The following is a 20,035-nucleotide window of genomic DNA, read 5'->3' on the forward strand; positions in this document are numbered from 1 at the left end:
AGTTGAACCAGAATGTCTCTCACAAGGGCTCTCAAGTGCCTTCTAGCCCCAGCAGTACTGCTTTTCAAAGCCCTTCATTTTCGTGGTCTCACCTGTACCAGCAACCGTGTGTGCAAATGAGGGGGCCAATCGCTTTCTTTCATAAGGAATGTGGGGAGCAGCGGCACAGAAAAAGGGTTCCCTGCCAAAGGTTGCACAGCTAATTAGCACAGTGCCACAGCAGGAACCCGGGCTCTTGATGACATAGCATCATCTGGACTCTCCCACCACCCCGAGCTGTGTGGAGCTGAAGGAGAGGTCCCTGGGTCGCACTCTGCCCTTGTCTAGTAGGCTTTGCTTCTCTAGAAACAGTAAGGGGGTCACTAGGCATTTCTGGTCCCCTCCCCACACCTTCCCATGCTGTTATACCCCAAAATCTGAGGAAATCCTGTTTTCTGACTTTCTGATTTCTACCTCTTGCTGTATAGTAAGCCACTCTTCTGCCACCTCCCTCAGCCGCAAGGAATCTGCCAGGAGGTGACCCCCTGAGTCTAATCGGAGACCTTTCTTGCACTTTCAGCCTCCTCCCTGATTTCAGCAAAGCCATCTGCTCCTCTCCTCCTCCCCCTCTGCCTCCCTCCCCACCTCTTCTCTTGCTGGGAGGGCATTTAGACCTGAGGTCTAAACAAAAGGAAGTGGAACCCCAACTCTGTTGACTCAGCAACCATATTTCTCCTTAAGCTGATTAGCACTGGAGTGGAAAGGAGGGGAATTTGCTAGTCACTCGAGCTGGCGCCTGTGCCAGGCTGGGGGTGGTGTGGTGTGGTGGCAGCACCCAGGCTTAGGGACCATGGCTTGAAGGAAGGATCTAGAGGATCTCTGTGCCACAGGTTGGTCCAGGGCCACTTGGCAGGAAGAGGGACCCTGACAGGCACTGATTGCCTTAACTAAGCTCTCGCAGGAATGGATACCTAAGAACAGGCTACACAGATGGGACCATAGGAGTACCCAGGCCTGGGTGACATCTGGATTGGGCCTTGGAGGGCGATGTCTGCTTTGAGCCCTGAGAATGCTCCAGGGGCAGACACAGCCCTGCCTCAGAAAGCCCCCAGTCAGAGACAAAAGTTAAGTCCTAGGATGTATTCCTCCAGGTGGCTGGAGCCCCAGAATGTGAAGCTTTGCACAGGGGCAGGAGCCTGGCCCTGAAGTGGGTCTGGGCAGAGAAGGGGGAAACATCACAGGAGGGACAGGAGAGGGAATGGGGTCCTGACTGAGGCAAACCCAAGAGGCTAGGAAGATACACGAGAGAATCCTGGAGCCATTTCAGGGGGGATTCCTGTCCAAGGACTCGCACACACAGGCTTATAACACACCTTCCTGCCCCCAGTGCCATGCTTGGCAGAGGGGTTGCAGAGATGGTGAAGGGGCTACCCCTCGACCACACCCCTCCCTGTCCCTCTTTCTTTACTGGCACCCCTCAGGTGATGCAGCCACCCCCTGCCCCTGGCTGCCTCTGCCCCAGCTGGAGAAGGAATACTTTGCAGAGAGAGGTCTGTGTCCCCTGCCTTGTGTCTCCCGGCCCTCAGCCGGTAGGTCTGTGACCCTTGCCCAGGTGTCTCTCAAGCCCCAGACCCCTCTATCCCTACTGCAATGGCAGTTCAACCACTCGCCTTGCACGATATGAGGGAGAGAGAAAGTCAGAGACAGACAGAAGGAGCCTGAGGACTTGGATCCCTGTGGGGGGAGGCGGTTGCTGATGATTTATTAGCCAGACAAGAATCAACAAACAAGTTCTAACATCTGTTCTCACCAAACCATTCCTCAGATAACAGCAGCCTTGGACCAGGGCCCAGACTCAAAGGCTCACAGGGCCAAGGAAATTAGACTCCAGGAGGAGAAACCAGGGCAGTGGGAGCCAGCAGGGCCCTCCTAGCCTGCTTGCTTGCCGCCTTAGAGGGTCGCCAAGCACTGAGCCACTGGGCTCTTGGGGACTCCCAGGAGGGAGCCAGTGGACGTGTCCTGAAGAGGAAACGGACTCCACATTTGCTCCTCTGACCTCCAGGCTTCTTTGAGGGGTGCCAGGCCTGCCAGGGGGACAGGGTTAAGCTGGGATCCAGCACCTAGGCCCCTGAGTGGCAGCACTCTGGAAAGCAGCCTGATTTCCTGTCTGAGGAAATCTTTGATGTCTCCTGCAGAGGAGAGTTCGTGGATGCGGGGTAAGGGACAGAGCACTAAGTGGGAATCAGGAAGCCTGGGTTCTAGTCCTTGACCTTGGTCAAGTCACTAGCCCTCTCTGGCTTTGTTTCCTTGTCTGCACAGTGAGGGACTTGGACTTCATCTGTAAGGACAAATGAAATGCTGCTCCTCCTCCTTCCCTCAACCAAGGCAGACATCACTCATCAATCACGGTGCTCTTTTCTGCTGAGTTCAGATATGACCTTAACATCCTTTACAATGCAGTGATCTAGGCAGCCACAACCAATGGATTGGGGTTGGCATGCAAGGTGACATCTCTGCCATCCTTGCAATAGATGATGGCTGAGGTCCTTTCCAGCTTTGATCACCTACGGCTTGTTCCATCCATGTTTCCTGAGAAGGGTGCCCAGGTGTGTGTGGTGGTCTTTGCACTTGATGTTCTAAGTTATTCTCCCCCAGCTCAGACTCACTGCCTACTGAGGAGGCCCAAGGGGGAGCCACGCCTGTCCTTTGTCCAGAAGCATCTATCTAGAAAAATTGTGGGGAAGGGTGTGTCTCCAGGGGGATGTGGGCTTGTGGGCCAGGGGAGGGCCTTGTCCAGCCACAGAGTTCTCAGAATGCAGCGGTGGCCCACCTGGATTCTGCAGAGAGAAGGATAATCCTAGGTCATACCCTCTACCCTCTGCCTCTTGGGCCTACCTGAAGTCTCAAGACCAAGACATCTGGTCTTAATAGACATTGGCCTCCTGGTAGGCGGTCTAAAGCCCTCTCATTCATTCATTCAACAAAGATTTCCTGAGTACCTGTTCTGTGCCAGGCTCTGAGCTGGGTGCTTTGGAAACAGAGGATAAGTCCCAGCCCTGCCTTCAGGGAGCTCACACTCTACTGGGGAAGAGGGAGATGGGGAGATGGGAAGAGAAGAGTAGCCCCAGGTGATCAGTGGCAGGTGTATGTAAAGCACGGTGGGTGGCCTCTGGTCAGGTCAGGGAAGACTTTCCAGAGGAGAAGGGCAAGCTGGGCTTGACGGATGATTAGAAGGTTGCTGGGCAGTCGGAGGACGAGCTTGCAGGAAGTTGCTATAGGCAGAAGGACTGGCAGGTGCAAACCCTAGGAGGCTTGAAACCACTTGGTGAGTTTGGAGAAATGTGAACAGTTCTAGGAGGATGGGGGCAGTGGTATTAAGGCTAAGGGGCGGGGATACCCCCTCAAGTGTGGAAGGCCTCATGGGCCAGGCAGCTGCTTCAGAAAGACCGTTCTGGCTTCTTTGGGGCAGAGTGGATCAGAAGTAGCAAGACTGGTGGTTAGGAAACCAGTTAAGAAGCTCTTGGAAGAGTCCTGATGAGAAATGATGGGGGCTGGGACTGGGGAAAGGAAAAATCTATTAAGGAAGAGAGACCGAGCAGGAATTAGTGGCTTATGAGGAGGGTGGGTGAGGAGCGAGGAGATGTTGAGGGAGCCCTGGGATTCTGGCTTGGCTAGTGGGTGGCTGGAGAGTGGTCAGTCAGGATATACAACACTCGAGGGAGCAGTTTGCGGGGCTGGGGTCAGAGCGGTGTTGGCCGTGTTGAGTTTGGAGGCTGTGGGACACCAGGGAGCTGACCAGAAGCCCAGAGAGAAGCTTGGATGGAGACATGGAGCGGTGACATCAGCTCTAGGACAGCAGCAGTTGGCAGGGGTGCGGTGGGTGTGAGCAGGCACAGGGCTGGGGGAGAGCTGGGGCAGTGGAAGGAGCGGGGAGGCAGGCTGGGCCAGGGCCTGAGGAGCGGGACAGAGGCGGAGGGAGAGGGCAGGGGCGGCCAGTGGGTCTGACACAGCAGGAGGAGACACCGACTTGCTCAGTGAGGAGATGGGAGTGGGGAGATGGTGGGAGGAGTGTGTAGGAGGCTGGGAGTGCAGATGCCCCCGCCCCCGAGCTCACCCGAGATGACAGAGGACCCCAAGTGCCCTTCTGCTCCAGGATGCCAGGGCCATGAAGGCCAAGGAAGAGGGCCGGGGAGGCGCGGTGTGGGGCCAGCCCCCAGTGCGTCTGAGGAGGGCCTGCCGGACAAGATGGACACAGATGCAAAGGCAGGCTCGGGTGGGGAGAGGCAGAGGGGGACCCTGCCTGGGGTCCTCTGTTTTCTCTGTGGAGTAGGAGAGGGTGGGGCTTGACAAAGGTGAAGCAGGTCTGAGTGGCTCTAGGAGAAGAGAGGGAGCAATCTCTGGCCTGGAAAACGGTTGCTGCAGCCTGGGCCATTCTGGTCCTTCCCACACCACCTCTGACCTCCGACCTCCATCCTGACCCAGGCAGCCTGACCTTCTCCACCCTCCCCAGTCTAGTGTGCAAGAAAACCTTCTTGGACTGGCTTTTCCCTGCACCCCCATTTACCTGGCTTCCTGGAACAGGTCTGGACTGGCACGTCTATAGGACAGGATGCACGGGCACGGCCGGTGGGCCTTCACCCTCTACCTCGGCATAGATGTTGCTGGGGGCTTCCCCGGGGCTGCCCCGGCCCATGGCGTAGAAGGCTATGGGTTCGTCAGGCTCATGGTAGATAGGGTTGGTGGGCTTGGGGCGTGGGGCCCGGCGGGATCGCGGATGGGGGCTTGTGTAGAGTTCGGGGGGCAGCTGAGGTTTGGCGGGAATGGGAGGCTTGGGCCTGGGCAGTTGGGAGGGCTAGGAGAGAAGGCAAGGCCAGGGAGGAGTCAGGTGAGAGCAACTGAGGCAGAAACAAAGCCCGAGCCTAAGTACCAGCCTTCGTCTCCTTCCCTCTGGGCCCCACCTCCTTCCCTCTGGGCCCCTCACCTCCCTCACTGGCATCTCCCCTCTTTTTGTCCCTGGGCTCCTCCCCATCCCTCAGCCCCTCCAGCCCTGTGATACCTCCTTTGGCTCCCAAGCCCCCTCTTTTTGTGTTGAGGCTGGGGCTTGCTTGATGATTGGACTGTACTGAGGGTTTGGGTCTTGGTTTTTGCTTCCAGAATCTGGTTCTTCAGCCCTAAGGGAAAGTCCTGTAGGCTCTGGAATCTGCTGGGAAAGGAGGAAGTCTGAAGGATTTGGTGCAGGAGAGAGCAAGATTGGGGAGTAGGCAGGAGATCCAGGAGAACGGCATAATCTGGTCCAAGTAGAGGATAGGGGAGAGGAGACGGGCACAGGAATTTGGCCTGGACTGTGTTCCCTGGGTGAGGAAGAGGGGATGGGTGGAGGTGGGGTTTGCTCTGGTCACAGGCCATATCTAGCTTTAAACTTAATTTCTTCTGGAACACAGGGCTGGGCCAGGCCAGTCCCCATTTGTGCCTATGGTTGTAAAAATGCAACAAGGCTTTAGGAATCTTTAGCTTAAAAATTATTGGCATGGGGACCAATCTTCATGACAGCTGCGCATGTTTATTTCTATGGGTTGTGGAAGCTTAATTCGTGGAGATACAAGCTAGAACTTTTTAATTTTTTTTTTTGAGACAGAGCCTCACTCTGTTGCCCAGGCTTGAGTGCCGTGGCGTCAGCCTAGCTCACAGCAACCTCAAACTCCTGGGCTCAAGCGATCTTCCTGCCTCAGCCTCCAGAGTAGCTGGGACTACAGGCATGCCCCACCATGCCCGGCTAATTTTTTCTGCTTTTAGTTGTTTGGTTAATTTCTTTCTATTTATAGTAGAGACAGGGTCTCGCTCTTGTTCAGGCTGTTCTCGAACTCCTGAGCTCAAGCAATCCTCCAGCCTCTGCCTCCCAAAGTGCTAGGATTATAGGCATGATGCCTGGCCCACAAGCTAGAATTTTTAAGGGCGGAGACTGCCTTGGGAGAGATGAGCCTCCCAGTGGGAAGGCTCCACCTTACAGTAGGTGGGACTTCAGCTCAGCATTAGCCCTGGGCTCATGTGCGCTCTCCTCATGCCTGCTGATTCTGCAGGCTAAGGCCACAGGGCTTTCCTCATGCTCCTGCAGTCCATCACGTGCATGTCTCCAAGTGACGGTGTAGTGCAGGCTTCATGGACCCACACCAGAATTCTTTTTCCCTGTTCCAACGCCTGCCTTGGCATTTCTTTCATGAACAAAAAGTAGCACCTCCACCCTGCTGCCAAAATGGCACCTTCCGACTCAGCCTTGACCCCTTCACCTTCTTCCTCACCTCAAATCGCACACAAGCCCTGCTCCTTCCACTGCCTAAATATCTTTCACTTCCGGGCACATTTCTCCACGTACATAGCCAGCATCCTCCTTCAGGCCTCCTAATTCCTCTGCCTGCATCCTCTTGCCCTTCCAAGCCATTCTCCAGTCTTGAGCAGGGTGATCTTACAGACTCCCCTAGCAATCCTTCAGAGGTCCCCTGTTGCCCCAGGATAAATCAAAGTCCTGGGAGCTTCAGTGACAAGTCCCTGTGTGAGCTGGGCATAGACCTTGGACTCCAACAGCTCTGCCTTCAGCTTCCTTAGTTCCAGCCAGCTCCCCTCACCCCCAGACTTCCTTACCTGGGAATCTTCAGGTCCCTGCCTGTTCCTCACAAAAGAGTCAGTCCCCACAGGCACTGTCCCCACTTCTTTGAAGCAACCCCAATAAAGCTCTGCGAAGCTGTTCTTGTCTAGGTCACCAACAACTTTTTCCGTTAAGTCCAATGGACAATTCCTGACCCATTGCCACTCACTCTTTCTTGCTCACTTTTTTCACTTGGCTTCCAGAGTATCACCCTCTCCTGGTTTTCCTCCTCTCTGACTGTTCTTTCCAATTTTCTTTGTAGGTTCCTCCTCATTTCTGCAAACTCTAAATGCTGAAGACTTGGGCTTCATTTCTTTTTCATCTACACTGACTCCTGAGTGAGATTTCACCTTTCTAAAGACTTTATCGTCCATCTACGTGCTGATGTCTCTCAAATATTATCTCTAGCCCAGACCTCTGTATTCCAACTGCTTACTTGACATCTCCATTGGAATGTCAAATGGACATCATTTTTTTTTTTGAGACAGAGTCTCACTCTGTTGCCCGGGCTAGAGTGCCGTGGCATCAGCCTAGCTCGCAGCAACTTCAAACTCCTGGGCTCAAGCAATCCTGCTGCCTCAGCCTCCAGACTAGTTGGGACTACAGGCATATGCCACCATGCCTGGCTAATTTTTTCTATATATTTTTAGTTGGTCAATTAATTTCTTTCTATTTTTAGTAGAGATGGGGTCTCGCTCTTGGTCAGGCTGGTTTCGAACTCCTGACCTTGAGCAATCCTCCCACCTCGGCCTCCCAGAGTGCTAGGATTACAGGCGTGAGCCACTGCGCCTGGCCCAAACGGACATCTTGAACTGTGCGTGTCAGAAACTGAACTCCTGATCTCCCTGCCCCACCCAGACTTGTTCCTCTTACAGCCTTCCTCATCTCAGTCAGTGACAACCCCATCTCTTCATCCTCATCCAATCTGGTGATAAATGCCATCAACTCCACCTTGCAACCAGTCCCAGCATTCCACCCTCCCCACGCCTCCACCTCTGCTAGTCAGGTCCAGCCTGCCGTCATCTCACCTGAAATACTGTAGTAGCCTTGGTCGGCCGCAACCTCACCCTTGCCGCTGCCCAACTTGGCAGGTCATGTCACTCCTCAGCATGTAACTCTCCAGTGCCACCTCAACTCACTCGGAATAAAATTCCAAATCCACATGAGAGTCTATAGGACCCTTTTCCCTCACCTCGCTGATCTCATGTCCTACCTCCATCCCTAGGTCCTGGTCACCCACGCCAGCTTCCTCGCCGCTCTCATTATTCTTAAAACACAACACGCTGCCCCCTGCCTCAGGGCCTTTGCACCTGCTGCTCCTTCTGCTGAGAATGCTTTTCCCCTAGTCATCTGCATGGCTCCCCCCCTTACTCCAGTCAGGCTTCTATTTAGATGTCCCCTTACTGGAGTGGCCTTTCCTGACATCCCTATGTAAAACTGTCCCAACCCTGTCAGTCCCTATCACTGCTCTGTTTTTCTTCTCCGCACTTACTTTCCGTTACTGGACATACTATGAATGTTTGCTTGTTATTTGTGCTACTTATCCATTGTCTGTCTCCTGCTAGAATGTAAGCTCCACTAAGGTGGGAATATTTTGGTCAGTTTTGTTCACTGCCATTTTCCTAGTGCCCGAAGGACGCCTGGCACACAGCGGTCCCTCAGAACTGCCTGCAGTTGCTCAGGAAGGCCCTCCCTGCTGATGCTGCCTGCAGGCTAAATGGCACCCTGTATCACACCCATTACACTCGATTCTTACTCCTTGTCTGTCTTTGCAGCTGGAAGGTAGTCAGCTTTGTGAGTTCGAGACCCGTCTGTCTTGTCCATGAGTCTGTTCTCAGGGCCTGCCCACCTGGCACGCTCTAGGTACTCAGTAAAATATCTCAACTGAAAAAACAAAACGCTGTGTGCCCAGCTGGCCTCTCCCTGCCCCTCCGTCTCTGTGTAGCTGGGCTGGTCTTTTAAGGACTCCTCCCCAGCACCTGTGTTTCTCCAAGGGCCTCCCACAGAGATGTGTGGGCAAGGCTGGTGTGGCGGGGTTGTCTGTGGGGATGGGAAAGTGCCTGGTGCTGTAGTCCGCCGCCTGGGCTCTGGGTGACAAAGGGCGCCAGCCTGAGACCCTGGGGTGTTGGGTCAGGATCAGGGAAGTACCTGGCGGGCCAGGGGCTCGGTGAGCGTCTCCCCGTAGGGGATGAGCGGGTGTGCCGTGTAGTGCAGCAGCAGGTCCTGCAGCTGCGCGTGGGCGCTGTCCTCGCCCAGCACCACGTGGCGCCCGTCCCTGAGCTGGGCCAGCAGGAAGTGGCGGCAGCAAGTCCGGCTCCTGGAAGGCGCCATTGGGGTCTGAGCCTCTTCCTCTCCCTCTCCAGGCCAGGGCCACCAGCGCGGATGGGCGGGACCCCTACCTGCAGCAGCTGAGCGAGGAGCCCCGCTCCGCCGAGGGCCAGCACCGAGTCCCGCCCCTCCAATTGGCCCGAAGCCCCGCCTCCAGGTCGCTCGGCCCTTCACCTGTAAGTGAGCACGAAGGTCACCGCGCTCTCGCTGAACCGCACCAAGTAGCATCCCTGAGGCTTGGGCTCCAGTAGCCTCTCGGCTTCCCTGTGGGTGACAGAGGAGGTAGAATCCTGCTTTGACTCTTCCCGCCTCGCTCCTGTCACCTAGGCTCTCTCATGAGGGACCCCTACCCCCAAGCCGGCATGCTGAAGCCGCCAGAGAAAGGGATAGGGTGAAGATGGGAGAGGGGATGTGGGTGCTGCTCTCCCCTGCTGGGGGGACTGGGGGCAGACAGGGGCCAGGGGACCCACTCAGGAGACCCAGCCCAGCCCTGCATCCTCCACTGGCCTCACCCTGGAAGGGCAGCCTGGAGGGGCTGCCACCATAGCAACAGGGATGGTAGTTAGCCTTCTAGACTTCAGAAGTCATGAGCTGAACTGAGGAGGTGAACAAAGAGAAACAAGAAGCGAGGCTGATGGCCGGCTTGGTGGCTCACGCCTGTAATCCTAGCACTCTGGGAGGCGGAGGCAGCGGATCGCTCAAGGTCAGGAGTTCGAAACCAGCCTGAGCAAGAGTGAGACTCTGTCACTACTAAAAATAGAAACAAATTAATTGGCCAACTAAAAAAATATACATATAAAAAATTGACCAGGCATGGTGGCGCATGCCTGTAGTCCCAGCTACTCAGGAGGCGGAGGCAGGAGGATTGTCCAGGAATTTGAGGTTGCTGTGAGCTAGGCTGACGCCACAGCACTCTAGCCCGGGCAACAAAGTGAGACTCTGTCTCAAAAAAAAAAAAAAAAAAGAAGTGAGGTTGAGAAATGGAGGTGGAGGGAGGATCTGCAAGGGCGGGAAGGAAGAGGAGAGGGGTGGAGATAGTCAGAGGTAAAGATGGAGTAAGCTATGGCAGGAGAGAGAGGTGGAAAATATGAGGACGAGAGGCCTTAGAGACAGGAAAATAATAGAGCCAAGAGAGGGGAAACTGAGGCACAGAGGGTTTTAGGCTGGCGCCTCTCCAATTATCTCCCCCAGGAGAGCTGCCTCAGTGAAAGGCCTGGGAAACTCCAGGAGCTGGAGCCTGGAGTCGCAGCCATAATTTACTCCTGACTGGCCGCAGCGCCCCGCACTTGCCCCTGCCCCCCTCTGGGGCTCCTCGGTGACTCACCTCCGGGTGATGAAGCCATGGAACCAGGCAGGGGCTGCCCCGTGCTGCAGGAGCGAGTGGGCCTGGGTCTTCTGGAACCAATCCCGGATCTCAGCCTGTAGGGACAGGCTTCCTTCCCCAGGCACCTCCTCGGCTTCGTCTGGGGGCTGGGCAGCCCCGGGGGACTGGGGCAATACCTGGACAGGGGAAGAGTTCCAGGAGTGGGAAGCAGCCATGAGTGGCCCTTCTCCTGATTCCAAGTCAGCTGCCACCTTCTCATCCTCCAACCCAGCTCCTCCTGCCTAGTTTAGGGTAAAAGTGACCAAAAAGTTTTTCCTGAGGTCTAAGTTAAATCCCTTCTTCAGTTCCAGCTGTTCTGGTTTCCAGGACTCTCCTTCCTCTTCCCTCTGGGTCCTGTGGACCTTTAACCCAGGAGCAGTGAGCTGTTAAATTGTGCTCAGATAGAGGCGAGAGAGGCAGCAAGGCCTTGCAGGCGGACAGAGCCATTCCCTGGCCTGGGGATGAAGGGAGATGATGCAGGAAGTTCCCCAGAGGCCAGAATGGCAGGGCCTTACCCTGCAGCAGAAGGTTCCCTGATGACTGGGCAGGCGGGAGGGACGGAGCCAGGGGTCTGGAATGCACTGGGCAAGCGAAGCCCTTGGACACACAGATACAGATGCCTGTTTCTGGTCACCTATGGGCTCAGCCTGAGCTTCCTGAGGCAGAGGAGCCTCGAGGGGGCAAGTGGGCAACTCAGCACATGAAGAAGGTACTCGCCATCTTTGTTCCCGCCTCTGTGCCCTGGCCCCGTGGGCAGCCCCCATCATTCCTGCTTCCTCCCTTGGTGACCTCGGTCCATCCAGGAGTCTACACCCATGTGAGGGTGGGAGAGATGAGGGAGCTGCATGCCCAAGGGGCTACTCACTTGTCACTTAGAATATTTTCAGTTTTAAGTGAAAAGCCCCCCAGGCCCCGCGCTCCCACTCACCGCAGAGTGGCCCGCTGGGGCTGTGCCGCCGGGCTGGGCCTCCTCAGCCCTCAGGGTCTGCAGTCTGGGCCCGGGGAGCAAGCCCAGGCCCCGGCAGCTCCTGCGGGTCAAGTCCACAGGCTGGAAGGTGCTGAAGGTCGGGGTGGGGGCTTCGTGACTCCCTGTTAGCACAGAGAGGGCTGCTGGGGTTTCTCGGGGAGGGACAGCCTCTTCTCTGCTTCCTACCCCTCCCCCAGGCTCCGAGGGGCCCCACAGGCCTCGGACCCTGGACCTGGAGGGCTGGGTCAACAGGAGAAATGCAGGAGGGACAGCGGAGGGGGACTTCTCAGAGGTAAGGAGTAAGGAGCCAAGGCGGCACAGAGAGCTAATGCCCACGAGGGGGTTGTCAGGGAAACCGGTGCCAGGAAGGAGAGCCTGGGAATTAGGCTGGCCTTTTCATGGCCCCGAAGTCCCATAGTCTCTTCAGGGAAGGTCCCTCTTTTGGCCCAAGATCCTCTGCCTCCCAGCCCCCTTTATCCCCTTTTCCCTCCTCTCTCTCTAAGAAGCACCGAGCAAGCCCTGTCACCTCTGTCCTCAGGGATGAGTGGACATGGAGCCCCAGAGAGGGAGCAGGGATTGTGGCCGCCCTCCCAATCAGCCTTGCCAGCTCTGGCTTGGGGTGGGGCCCCTCACCTCTGAAATGGGAGCTCAGGTCCAGGAGAGCAACCAGGGGCATGGGGGTCTTGATGTCCCCTCCCGCCAGCATTCTAAAGTTTCACACTTACCTTGCGGGTATACCTGGGTCAGGGGAAACTCCATGGGGCCAGCCAATGAAGGGATCCCAGAGCAGGGTGTGTCTGTGTGCTCTTGAGAGGTGTGCACACTCAGCAACTCATCTCTCTTCTCACCCGGCCCCTGGAGGCAGGAAATGTCACCTTACCCACAGCCTTAGCCCCAACAGAAGACCCACGTCATGGAAAGCCGTCAGGCAATTGTCCCACCCCCAGAAGCTGTGCAGCTGAAGGTAGTGGTGGTATGGCAGTGGTGGATATTTGTGTCACTCTGGGTTTAGGTGTTGGGAAGTCCTTATTGCTATCTGACCTCCAACCTTCCTGATTCTTTCTCTGCTCCTTCACCCCAGACCAGACCTTTCCTTTCTCTCTTTCTGGGTTTCTGCTTTCTCCCTGAAAAATTTCCCACAGGTGCCTTGTCTCTTGGCCTGCTCTGAGCGGAGGGAATGTGAATGTGAACCTCAGAAGGGTTATGCCCTGCTAGATGCTCGGGGCTTCTTGCAGATTATTACTCAGGATTATACTTTGAGGAGACATGAGGAGGGGAGGGGGCGGGGCTGCAACAGGAAGGATGTGGGTCAGACTTCTGGAAGGACTTTTTGAGGTCATGTCAAATCTGTGAGATAAGGGCTTAGGGAGGAGGGGCCCTGGCTTCCATTCTTGAGCAGATAATGGCGCTGGGCTAGGGCAAAACCAGGCAATCCTGGAGGAAGACAGAAGAATTTCCTCCAGCTAAGCAGGTTGTTATTAGTAACAACACTGTTAGCAGTTGTTGTTAATAACATCAGTGATGCCAGGCTGTGGTGGTTCACGCTTCTAATCCTAGCACTCTGCGAGGCCGAGGTGGCCAGATCGATTGTTTGAGCTCAGGAGTTCAAGACCAGCCTGGGCAAGAGCAAGACCCCATCTCTACTAAAAAAAAAAAAAAAAGAAAAGAAATTAGCTGGACAACTAAAAAAAAAAAAAAAATATATATATATATATATATATATATATACATATATATATATATATATAAAAATTAGCCGGGTACGGTGGCGCATGCCAGCTACTCTAGAGGCTGAGGCAGGAGGATTGCTTGAGCCCAGGAGTTTGAAGTTGCTATGAGCTAGGCTGATGCCACAGCACTCTAGCCCGGGAAACAGAGTGAGACTCTGCCTCAAAAAAAAAAATAAAATAAAAAACAACAACAAAAAAATAACATCAGCGATGATGTCTTAAACCTCTGTTGTCCTTATACCCACTGCCATGTAAGAGGGCCAATCCTATTTCTCTCTCTTTTGATCCTCACAAACTAAGAAGGGGACAGGGAACATTATGCCCACTTCTCAGAAAGGCAAACTGAAGCTCACAGAATTAAGTGCCTTGGCCAGGGTCTTTCAGTGTCTCAGAAGTTGGTGTCAGAGCCAGGATTTGAAACTAGATTTCCTTTCACTACTTGCACTGGGATTTAGGCCAAAGTTTCGCGGCTATGTACCAGGCGCTGTTCTTTTTGCTGAGAACAGAGAGGAAAAAGGACCTTGTCTCAAGATATCAGGTGGGGGGCATGGCCTTGTTAGCAGATACTTATTAAAGCTGTAGTGAGCTGGTGGTGTGGGCTGATGCTATGGGAGCTCCCCTCAGAGACCCCCAATTTAGCTTGGGGTGTATGTGTGTGTGTGTGTGTAGGGGGAGCTGGGATGTCAGAAGACATGAGGTTGAGCTGAGTTGCAGAGAATGAGTCAGGTTGAAGAAGGTGGGGAAAGTTCTTTCTAGAAGAGGGACCAAGCTCAGAGTAGTGAGAGTGAGGAAAGGAGTAGTGCAGCCAAAAAAAAAAAAAAAAAGATGCAAAACGATGTTAGGGCATTGGCTACTGCCGCAAACCCAGCTGCAAACAGCAACAGCAGGTGCTTGACGGGCATTCTCCCTTGGCAAAGCGGACTTCTTCACACAGGGTACGAGGTGAAATCACACCTTGGAGTGATCCATGGAAGGGAGCAAGAAGGAGGAATGTATCCATCTGCCCAGCTCCCCCTTGCTTCCCACTTCCCACTGGTCAAGCTTATCTGGTGGGAACTGACATAGAGGCTGACCACCTGTACCTTGGTGTCCACTCTGGAAGCCAGATCCATGGCCCATGTGCGGTGGGCCATGGATATTAATCGGAAACGGAGGGGTGACTCAGAGAGATAGCCTCAGGATGTGGGGTGAGAAGATGATGCGTTTCTGGGACTCCAGTCAGCTCTGACCACCAAAAAGGGGCTCTGATAGAAGTGGCAGAGGTTTGGGAAGTGGACAGCCCCTTTGGAAATAAGGAGTCAATTAAAAGAACCTAAGGGGCGTGCAAGTTTTGTGTCCAACGCAGCCCACCCCTTGTGCCCTCTCATCATATCCAGCTCCCATACTATGATCTTGGGCTTGAACTTGCTCCGTGCAAAGGTGTCCCTAATTTCTTGCTTATTCCCCCAAGAGGAGAGCTTCATGTCCAGTCGGTCACAGGGCCCACTTTAAGGTGGTAGTCGAGAGTGTTTTTCTCAAAGACTAAGGCAAAAAGATTAGTGAAAAAGGCTGCAATCCTCTTAGTTGTAACTGATCCAGAGGCTTTACTTGATATTCATCATTTCCCTCCTCTATTACCCATTCTAGATGCCCACCTTCAGTTGACACTTCATCTGGTTTTCCTGGTAGGGTGATTAGACCTTCATTGCCAAAGGGCATAGACCCCTAGTTATCCTTTGTTGGTTGACCATCTATGGTCATCACCAGGCACAAAACCATGAAGACATGCCCCAGAGAATCGCTGGGTACAAGACATTCTCCTCTCTGCCCCCACTGTGTGGCCACTCTAGCTCCTCCTGGTAACCATGACTGATTGTTCTAGTAAGTAGGGAAACTGTCTTCCTTTGCCTGTTGGTTCACTGCAGGAGGATCCCAAAGTGAATAGGTGGCAGTTGCTGCTACCAGTTTAATGGGATTCTTACTATGTCAACTGGTAGAAGTCTTCTCCCTCTGTTAACTAGGACCTCTAGCCTGGAAGATCCCAAGATTTTGGTGAAGGGAAGCACAAGTTCACATATAAGTCACTGGGTGTGATAGTGAGAGTGTCCATTCCTAATTCCAGTCCTTCTCAAAAAAATCTTTAATTATTTATTTGTAGAGACAGGGTCTCACTCTGTTGCCCAGGCTAGAATGCAGTGGCATGACCATAGCTCACAGTAGCCTTGAACTCCTGGGCTGAAGCAATCCTTCTGCCTCAGCCTCCTGAGTAGCTGGAACTACAGATGTGCGCCACTATGCCCAGCTAACCTAATTTCAGTCCTTGACACCCAGACCTGTGTATCTTGGTTATAGGGGACACAGTAGCATATTGTGAGCATTGGTTTAAGGTATATATCCCATTCTGGAGGAGAAGGCTCAAACCCCACAAAGGATTGTTCCTCAGATGGTGCCTTCCCGAGCTCTCAACAGGCCGTCCACCATTCTATCAAGCTGGCTAATTCTGGGTGATAGGGTAGGACCAGTACACCTCGTGATCAGGAGCCTGTTGTCGTGCCTGTTTGCTATAAAATGGGTTCCTTGGTCTGAGGCGTGTGATGTGGGATATCATATTGAGAGATCAGGCGTTTTGTAAGCACATGGGTGGTGGTGCTGGAGTTTGTAATGGTTCTGGTAAGGACAAATCACTTCCCCCTCAAAAGGGGAAGGGGTCTTTTGTAATGAACCTGCCACCCTGAGGCTGGATGCTTTCTCCCCCGACTAAGGAAGGAATAGTACCAGATACAGGGCTCAGCGTCAACCTCTGCTCTGAGCAAGCTGGGCACGCAGTAGCTTTGAACTGTGGCGAGAAGGTGTCCGTGATCTTGAGCCCCTGCACAACCACCAAGTCCACTGTGTTTGCCAGCCCACCGCGCCAGCCCTAGGAAGACTGGTGGCTGAAGAGAAGGCTGGCTGACAGCCACAGGATGAGTTATCTTGCTCAGCTGGCTGTTCGCTGCCTCCTCTGTGTTAGCTGGTCTTTAGTGGGCATTAGTGTGAGGCCCAAAGGTCTGGGCCCTGAGTGCACGCTCCCAAAGGCCCATCTACCAAGGCTGGGACTGGGTGAGGCAAGCTAGGTGCTTAGGACAGTGGGCACTCATTCTCAGGGTCGTGCAAATGCTCCTAATACTGGCCCTGCAATACACTTATCTATTTCTCAAACCTCCTTTTCTCCAATCTTTCTGTTTTGTTCTTTTCAGAGCCCTGACAAACTGGCCTCCCAGAACGCTAGGATTACGGGCATGAGCCACTGTGCCTTGCCAAAATAGATGAGTTTTAATCTTTACCATCTTGTCCTTTGTGTCCAGACTTTAAAAATAGCCCATCATTACCTTGTATATTCAGTCCTTATTGAGAAATAACTGCCAAGGCCTGGCTTTGCCTGACTTGAGGATTACTGGGTACCATTTTGCAAACAAGAAAACTGAGATCAAGGTCAAGAGATTTAACTTCAGTTATAAAATGAGAACACTAATCTGAACCTGGGGCTTCCGACTTGGGATTTCTCAGCTATAGGGGTGGGGAGAGAGATGTAGCCACCGTGTCCTGAGTGTTTGCCATGAGCAAGCACTGTGCTAAGTGCCTCACAGGTATGAACTCACGTGCCCTTATAACAGGCCCAGCCAGTGGGTGCTATTATTACTCTCCTCACTTTACAGATATGGAATTCGAGACCTAGGGAGGTTAGGCAACTTGCCCAGGGTCACACAGACCCTAGATGGGGATTAGAAGCAGGTGGTCTGACTTCAGATTTTGGGCTCTCAACCACTAGCCAATGCAGTTGCCAAAAGTTAAGGACACTGCCCCTACCCCCAACCCCCAGAGGGGTAGGCACTGTTTAACTGCTTTCCCACTGAGTGATTTCATGTTAAAGACACCTGAGGAGAGTGGAAAAGAAGCAGGATTGTCAAAGCCTTTATTACTACGGCAGAAAGAGCCCTCTGTGGAATTTACCTGAGAATATCAGTTTCAATTTTTTTTTTTTTTTTCAGAGACAGGGTTTCACTATATTGTCCAGGTTGGCCTCAAACTCCTGGACTCCAGCGATCCTCCTGCCTCAGCTTCCCAAGTACCTGGGACTATAGGCACGTGTCACCACACCCAGCTCAGTTTCGAGCTTTAAGAAACCAGAATCCAAGACACTTCTCTAACCACCAGCCCACTCTCTACCCTTTCAGTAATGTAGGCTTTGTAACAATTTTAGCCCAAAACATGGACTCATTTGCAGAATCATAGTAATCTTTGTATGTAGTTTTCTACCCAGCAGAATGTGCTTTGCCGACATCATGAGAGATCATGACACACTCCCACGACACTACTGAAAGGAGCAGTGATATTTTAGATTTCACATGATGTCTTTTCTCTGAACAGCTCTAGGCATTTATAGAACCAAAGCATTAATTTATAGTTACTCTTCCTTTATCTATTTGGTCAACATCGATTCTATGCCCGCAGTACACCAAACATGCTAGGCACTGGCAGGCAAAAGTAAACGAAATCTCAGCTCCCTGTTTTGGAATTCACATCTGGGTGAAAAAAATACCAATTGTATATTAACCTTTTAGTGCCTCTTCCTCTAATTGAAAACTAGCAGATAACAAAAGAAGTGACCTAGAAGTGAGAAATTATGAACCTGAAATCATCAGCCCTTAGCCCTGATTTTAACAGCTACTTTTTTCCATGGGCCTGCATGTGTCTGGTTGTATTTCTAAATCACAGATTTTTAATATAATTAGTACGTGAATTTATAATGAGCCAAGCCTAGTAAAATTGTTCCTTGTTCTTATGAAGTTACGAAAAAAAACTTCTGTAAAATAATATATAGTGTCATATAATATATCCAATTTTTTGAAAATTATAAGGCCATCCATTTGCAAATGTAACATTAGTATTGAAACTGATGAATTAGATCATTTGCCTGGTTTTAGATGTATTACAGTGGGCTCAGGATCAGCTGGTTTACTGAGTAAACAATGAATCCCTGATAGAAGTGATAGGTTTCTCTTTTTCTTTCTTTCTTTCTTTTTTTTTTAATTCATGTTCCAGGAAGTGATAGGTTTCTGAGTTTATTTTATTCATTCCTTTCTTCTCCAAGGTGGTAACCTTCTCCCATTTATGCTGAATTCCCAGTGTCTGCCAAAATGCTGGTAGGTAGGAGATGCTGAATAACTGTGCACTGACTTTTTGAGGGGAAAAAAAAAGTAAACAAAGGAACGAAAGAACGTTTTGGAGGACAACAGCCCTTCCAGGCAGAGATGGGTCCATGCCGGCTCCTCCTCCAGTCCTCACACTGGTCCTCTTCACAGGCGACTCTCGCTCAGTTCCACATGCATCCCCTCACGCACAGTCGCAGGCCGGCCTCTGTCGTGACAGACACTTTCTTCACACATGCACCTGTGTTTGTCACGGGCACCTGCACGGATGAGAATGGCGGGGGAAGGAGGGACTGAGGTCCACCCTTCCGTGGTACAGGTGACTGTGAGGCTGGGGAAGGAGGGTAGGACTCGGGGTCTGTTCGAGCCTCTGCTCCCCCAGCAGTAAGGACCTGTGAACTGCGGCAAGTCCTGCAGGCCCTCTGAGCCTCAGTTTCCTCACATGTAAAATGGGAATAACCCAGCCTCAGGCATGGTATGTGCAAGATGAGCAGTGACTCAGGGAGATGCTCTGTCAGGTGTAAAAGGCCGCTGCACTCAGGTCAGGGGTTGTCATCATTGTATTTATTATGTCCATAGAGTCATAACAAGAAGCGGAGGGCCGGCCAGGCAGCTCGGGCAGCAGAGTCGAGCCTTCCCAAGATGTGGCAGGCGGTGCCGGGCACCGGGACGCAGCGGCAAACAAGATGTGCGCAGCCCTTGCTTTGGGGTGGGGGTGAGAGAAATCAACTTACCGTGTTTCCCGGGAAATAAGACCTACCCATAAAATAAGCCCTAGCAGGATTTCTAAGCATTTGCGCAACATAAGCCCTACCCTGAAAATAAGACCTAGAGATGTGCGTGGCTACGCAGCGCATCTGCACAACCCGTGCATTTTTTCACCGAGAGGTAAAGAAGACGAGCAGCCCTTCTCCTCTGCCCCATGAGAGCTCTATTGCTCCACATGAGAGATTGGGGCCAATGGCTCTAAAGGAAATAGAGTCGCAAGAAATTCAGGATGGAATTCGGGGTTTGGAGAGTTATGATGATGTTCCAGAAGAAGACGACTTAACTATATTTGAATAAATGTAGATGGTTGTACCGAGTTAAAAAAAATAACACACCCCCTGAATATAAGCCCTAGGGTGTCTTCTTGAGGAAAAATAAATATAAGACCCTGTCTTATTTTCAGGGAAAAATGGTAGGAACAAATAATAAAGGTGATTTCAGCTCATATCTGGGTTGTGAAGATGACGGTGCAGGGCGTTAGAAGGAGAGTAGGTGGTGCTTTCAGAAGGCCTCTCCTGAGGAGGTGACCGGGTGAGAAGGAACCAGCCATTCAAGGTCTGGAGAAAGTCCCAAACAGGGCACAGTGGGTACATGACCTAGAGCACTGCAGTCCAGTCCAGGGACCAGGCTCCCCGTGTTCCTGTGCCCCCTCTTTCAGGCCTGAGGTGGGGCAGAGCAGGGCTGAAGATGGGAAAAAAAAAGGCAGAGGGGAGGGGTTGCAAAGTCTGCCCACCCAGCCCGGTTCTGCAGAGTTCCAGAACCCGGGTCACCCCCACCTTAGGATTCTGCTTTTTGGACATGGAGGCCCCTGGGGATGGACTCTCTCTGTCTCCTTGCCCCCAGCTGTGAGTAGGAGGACACTGTAAGGACTAGGACAGCTTGGTCTTCAGTATCCACCTGCCAATCTCCCTTCAAATCGGTTGTCTCAAGGCCTGGTGCGGTCACACCTGTAATCCTAGCACTCTGGGAGGCCAAGGCAGGCGGATTGCTCGAGGTCAGGAGTTCGAAACAAATCGGTTGTCTCTTTTTCTGTTTGAAAAGGGCCAAACGAGGAGAGCAGTGAGTCTGATTATTGGTACTCAAACACCTGAT

General features: G+C 52.7%; 1 protein-coding gene across 1 annotated transcript; it reads right to left on the reverse strand.

Annotated features, from left to right (window-relative positions):
- Positions 1–1,710: 1,710 nt before the first annotated feature.
- Positions 1,711–12,088, reverse strand: SH2D2A (SH2 domain containing 2A). The gene is made up of 8 exons (XM_076000252.1): positions 12,003–12,088; positions 11,239–11,417; positions 10,272–10,447; positions 9,122–9,211; positions 8,768–8,936; positions 5,036–5,182; positions 4,544–4,831; positions 1,711–2,816 (listed from the first exon to the last, which is right to left on the reverse strand). Exons 1-7 carry the CDS (start codon positions 12,034–12,036, stop codon positions 4,577–4,579), a joined length of 1,050 nt encoding a protein of 349 aa, XP_075856367.1. The 5' UTR covers positions 12,037–12,088; the 3' UTR covers positions 1,711–2,816; positions 4,544–4,576.
- Between the last annotated feature and the right edge of the window lie 7,947 nt (positions 12,089–20,035).

The sequence above is a fragment of the Microcebus murinus genome, chromosome 2 (assembly GCF_040939455.1).
Source record: "Microcebus murinus isolate Inina chromosome 2, M.murinus_Inina_mat1.0, whole genome shotgun sequence".
Taxonomy (NCBI): domain Eukaryota; kingdom Metazoa; phylum Chordata; class Mammalia; order Primates; family Cheirogaleidae; genus Microcebus; species Microcebus murinus.

What these genes read in the sequence shown, in the direction of transcription:
- SH2D2A (XM_076000252.1), bottom strand. Translation starts at nt 12,036, where the DNA reads ATGGAGTTTCCCCTGACCCAGGTATACCCGCAAG. An exon ending in CATGGCTTCATCACCCGGAG is followed by an intron (nt 9,212 to 10,271) that starts GTGAGTCACCGA and finishes TGTCACCCACAG; the next exon opens with GGAAGCCGAGAGGCTACTGG. An exon ending in GGGCTTGGGAGCCAAAGGAG is followed by an intron (nt 4,832 to 5,035) that starts GTATCACAGGGC and finishes CTTCTCTCCTAG; the next exon opens with CCCTCCCAACTGCCCAGGCC.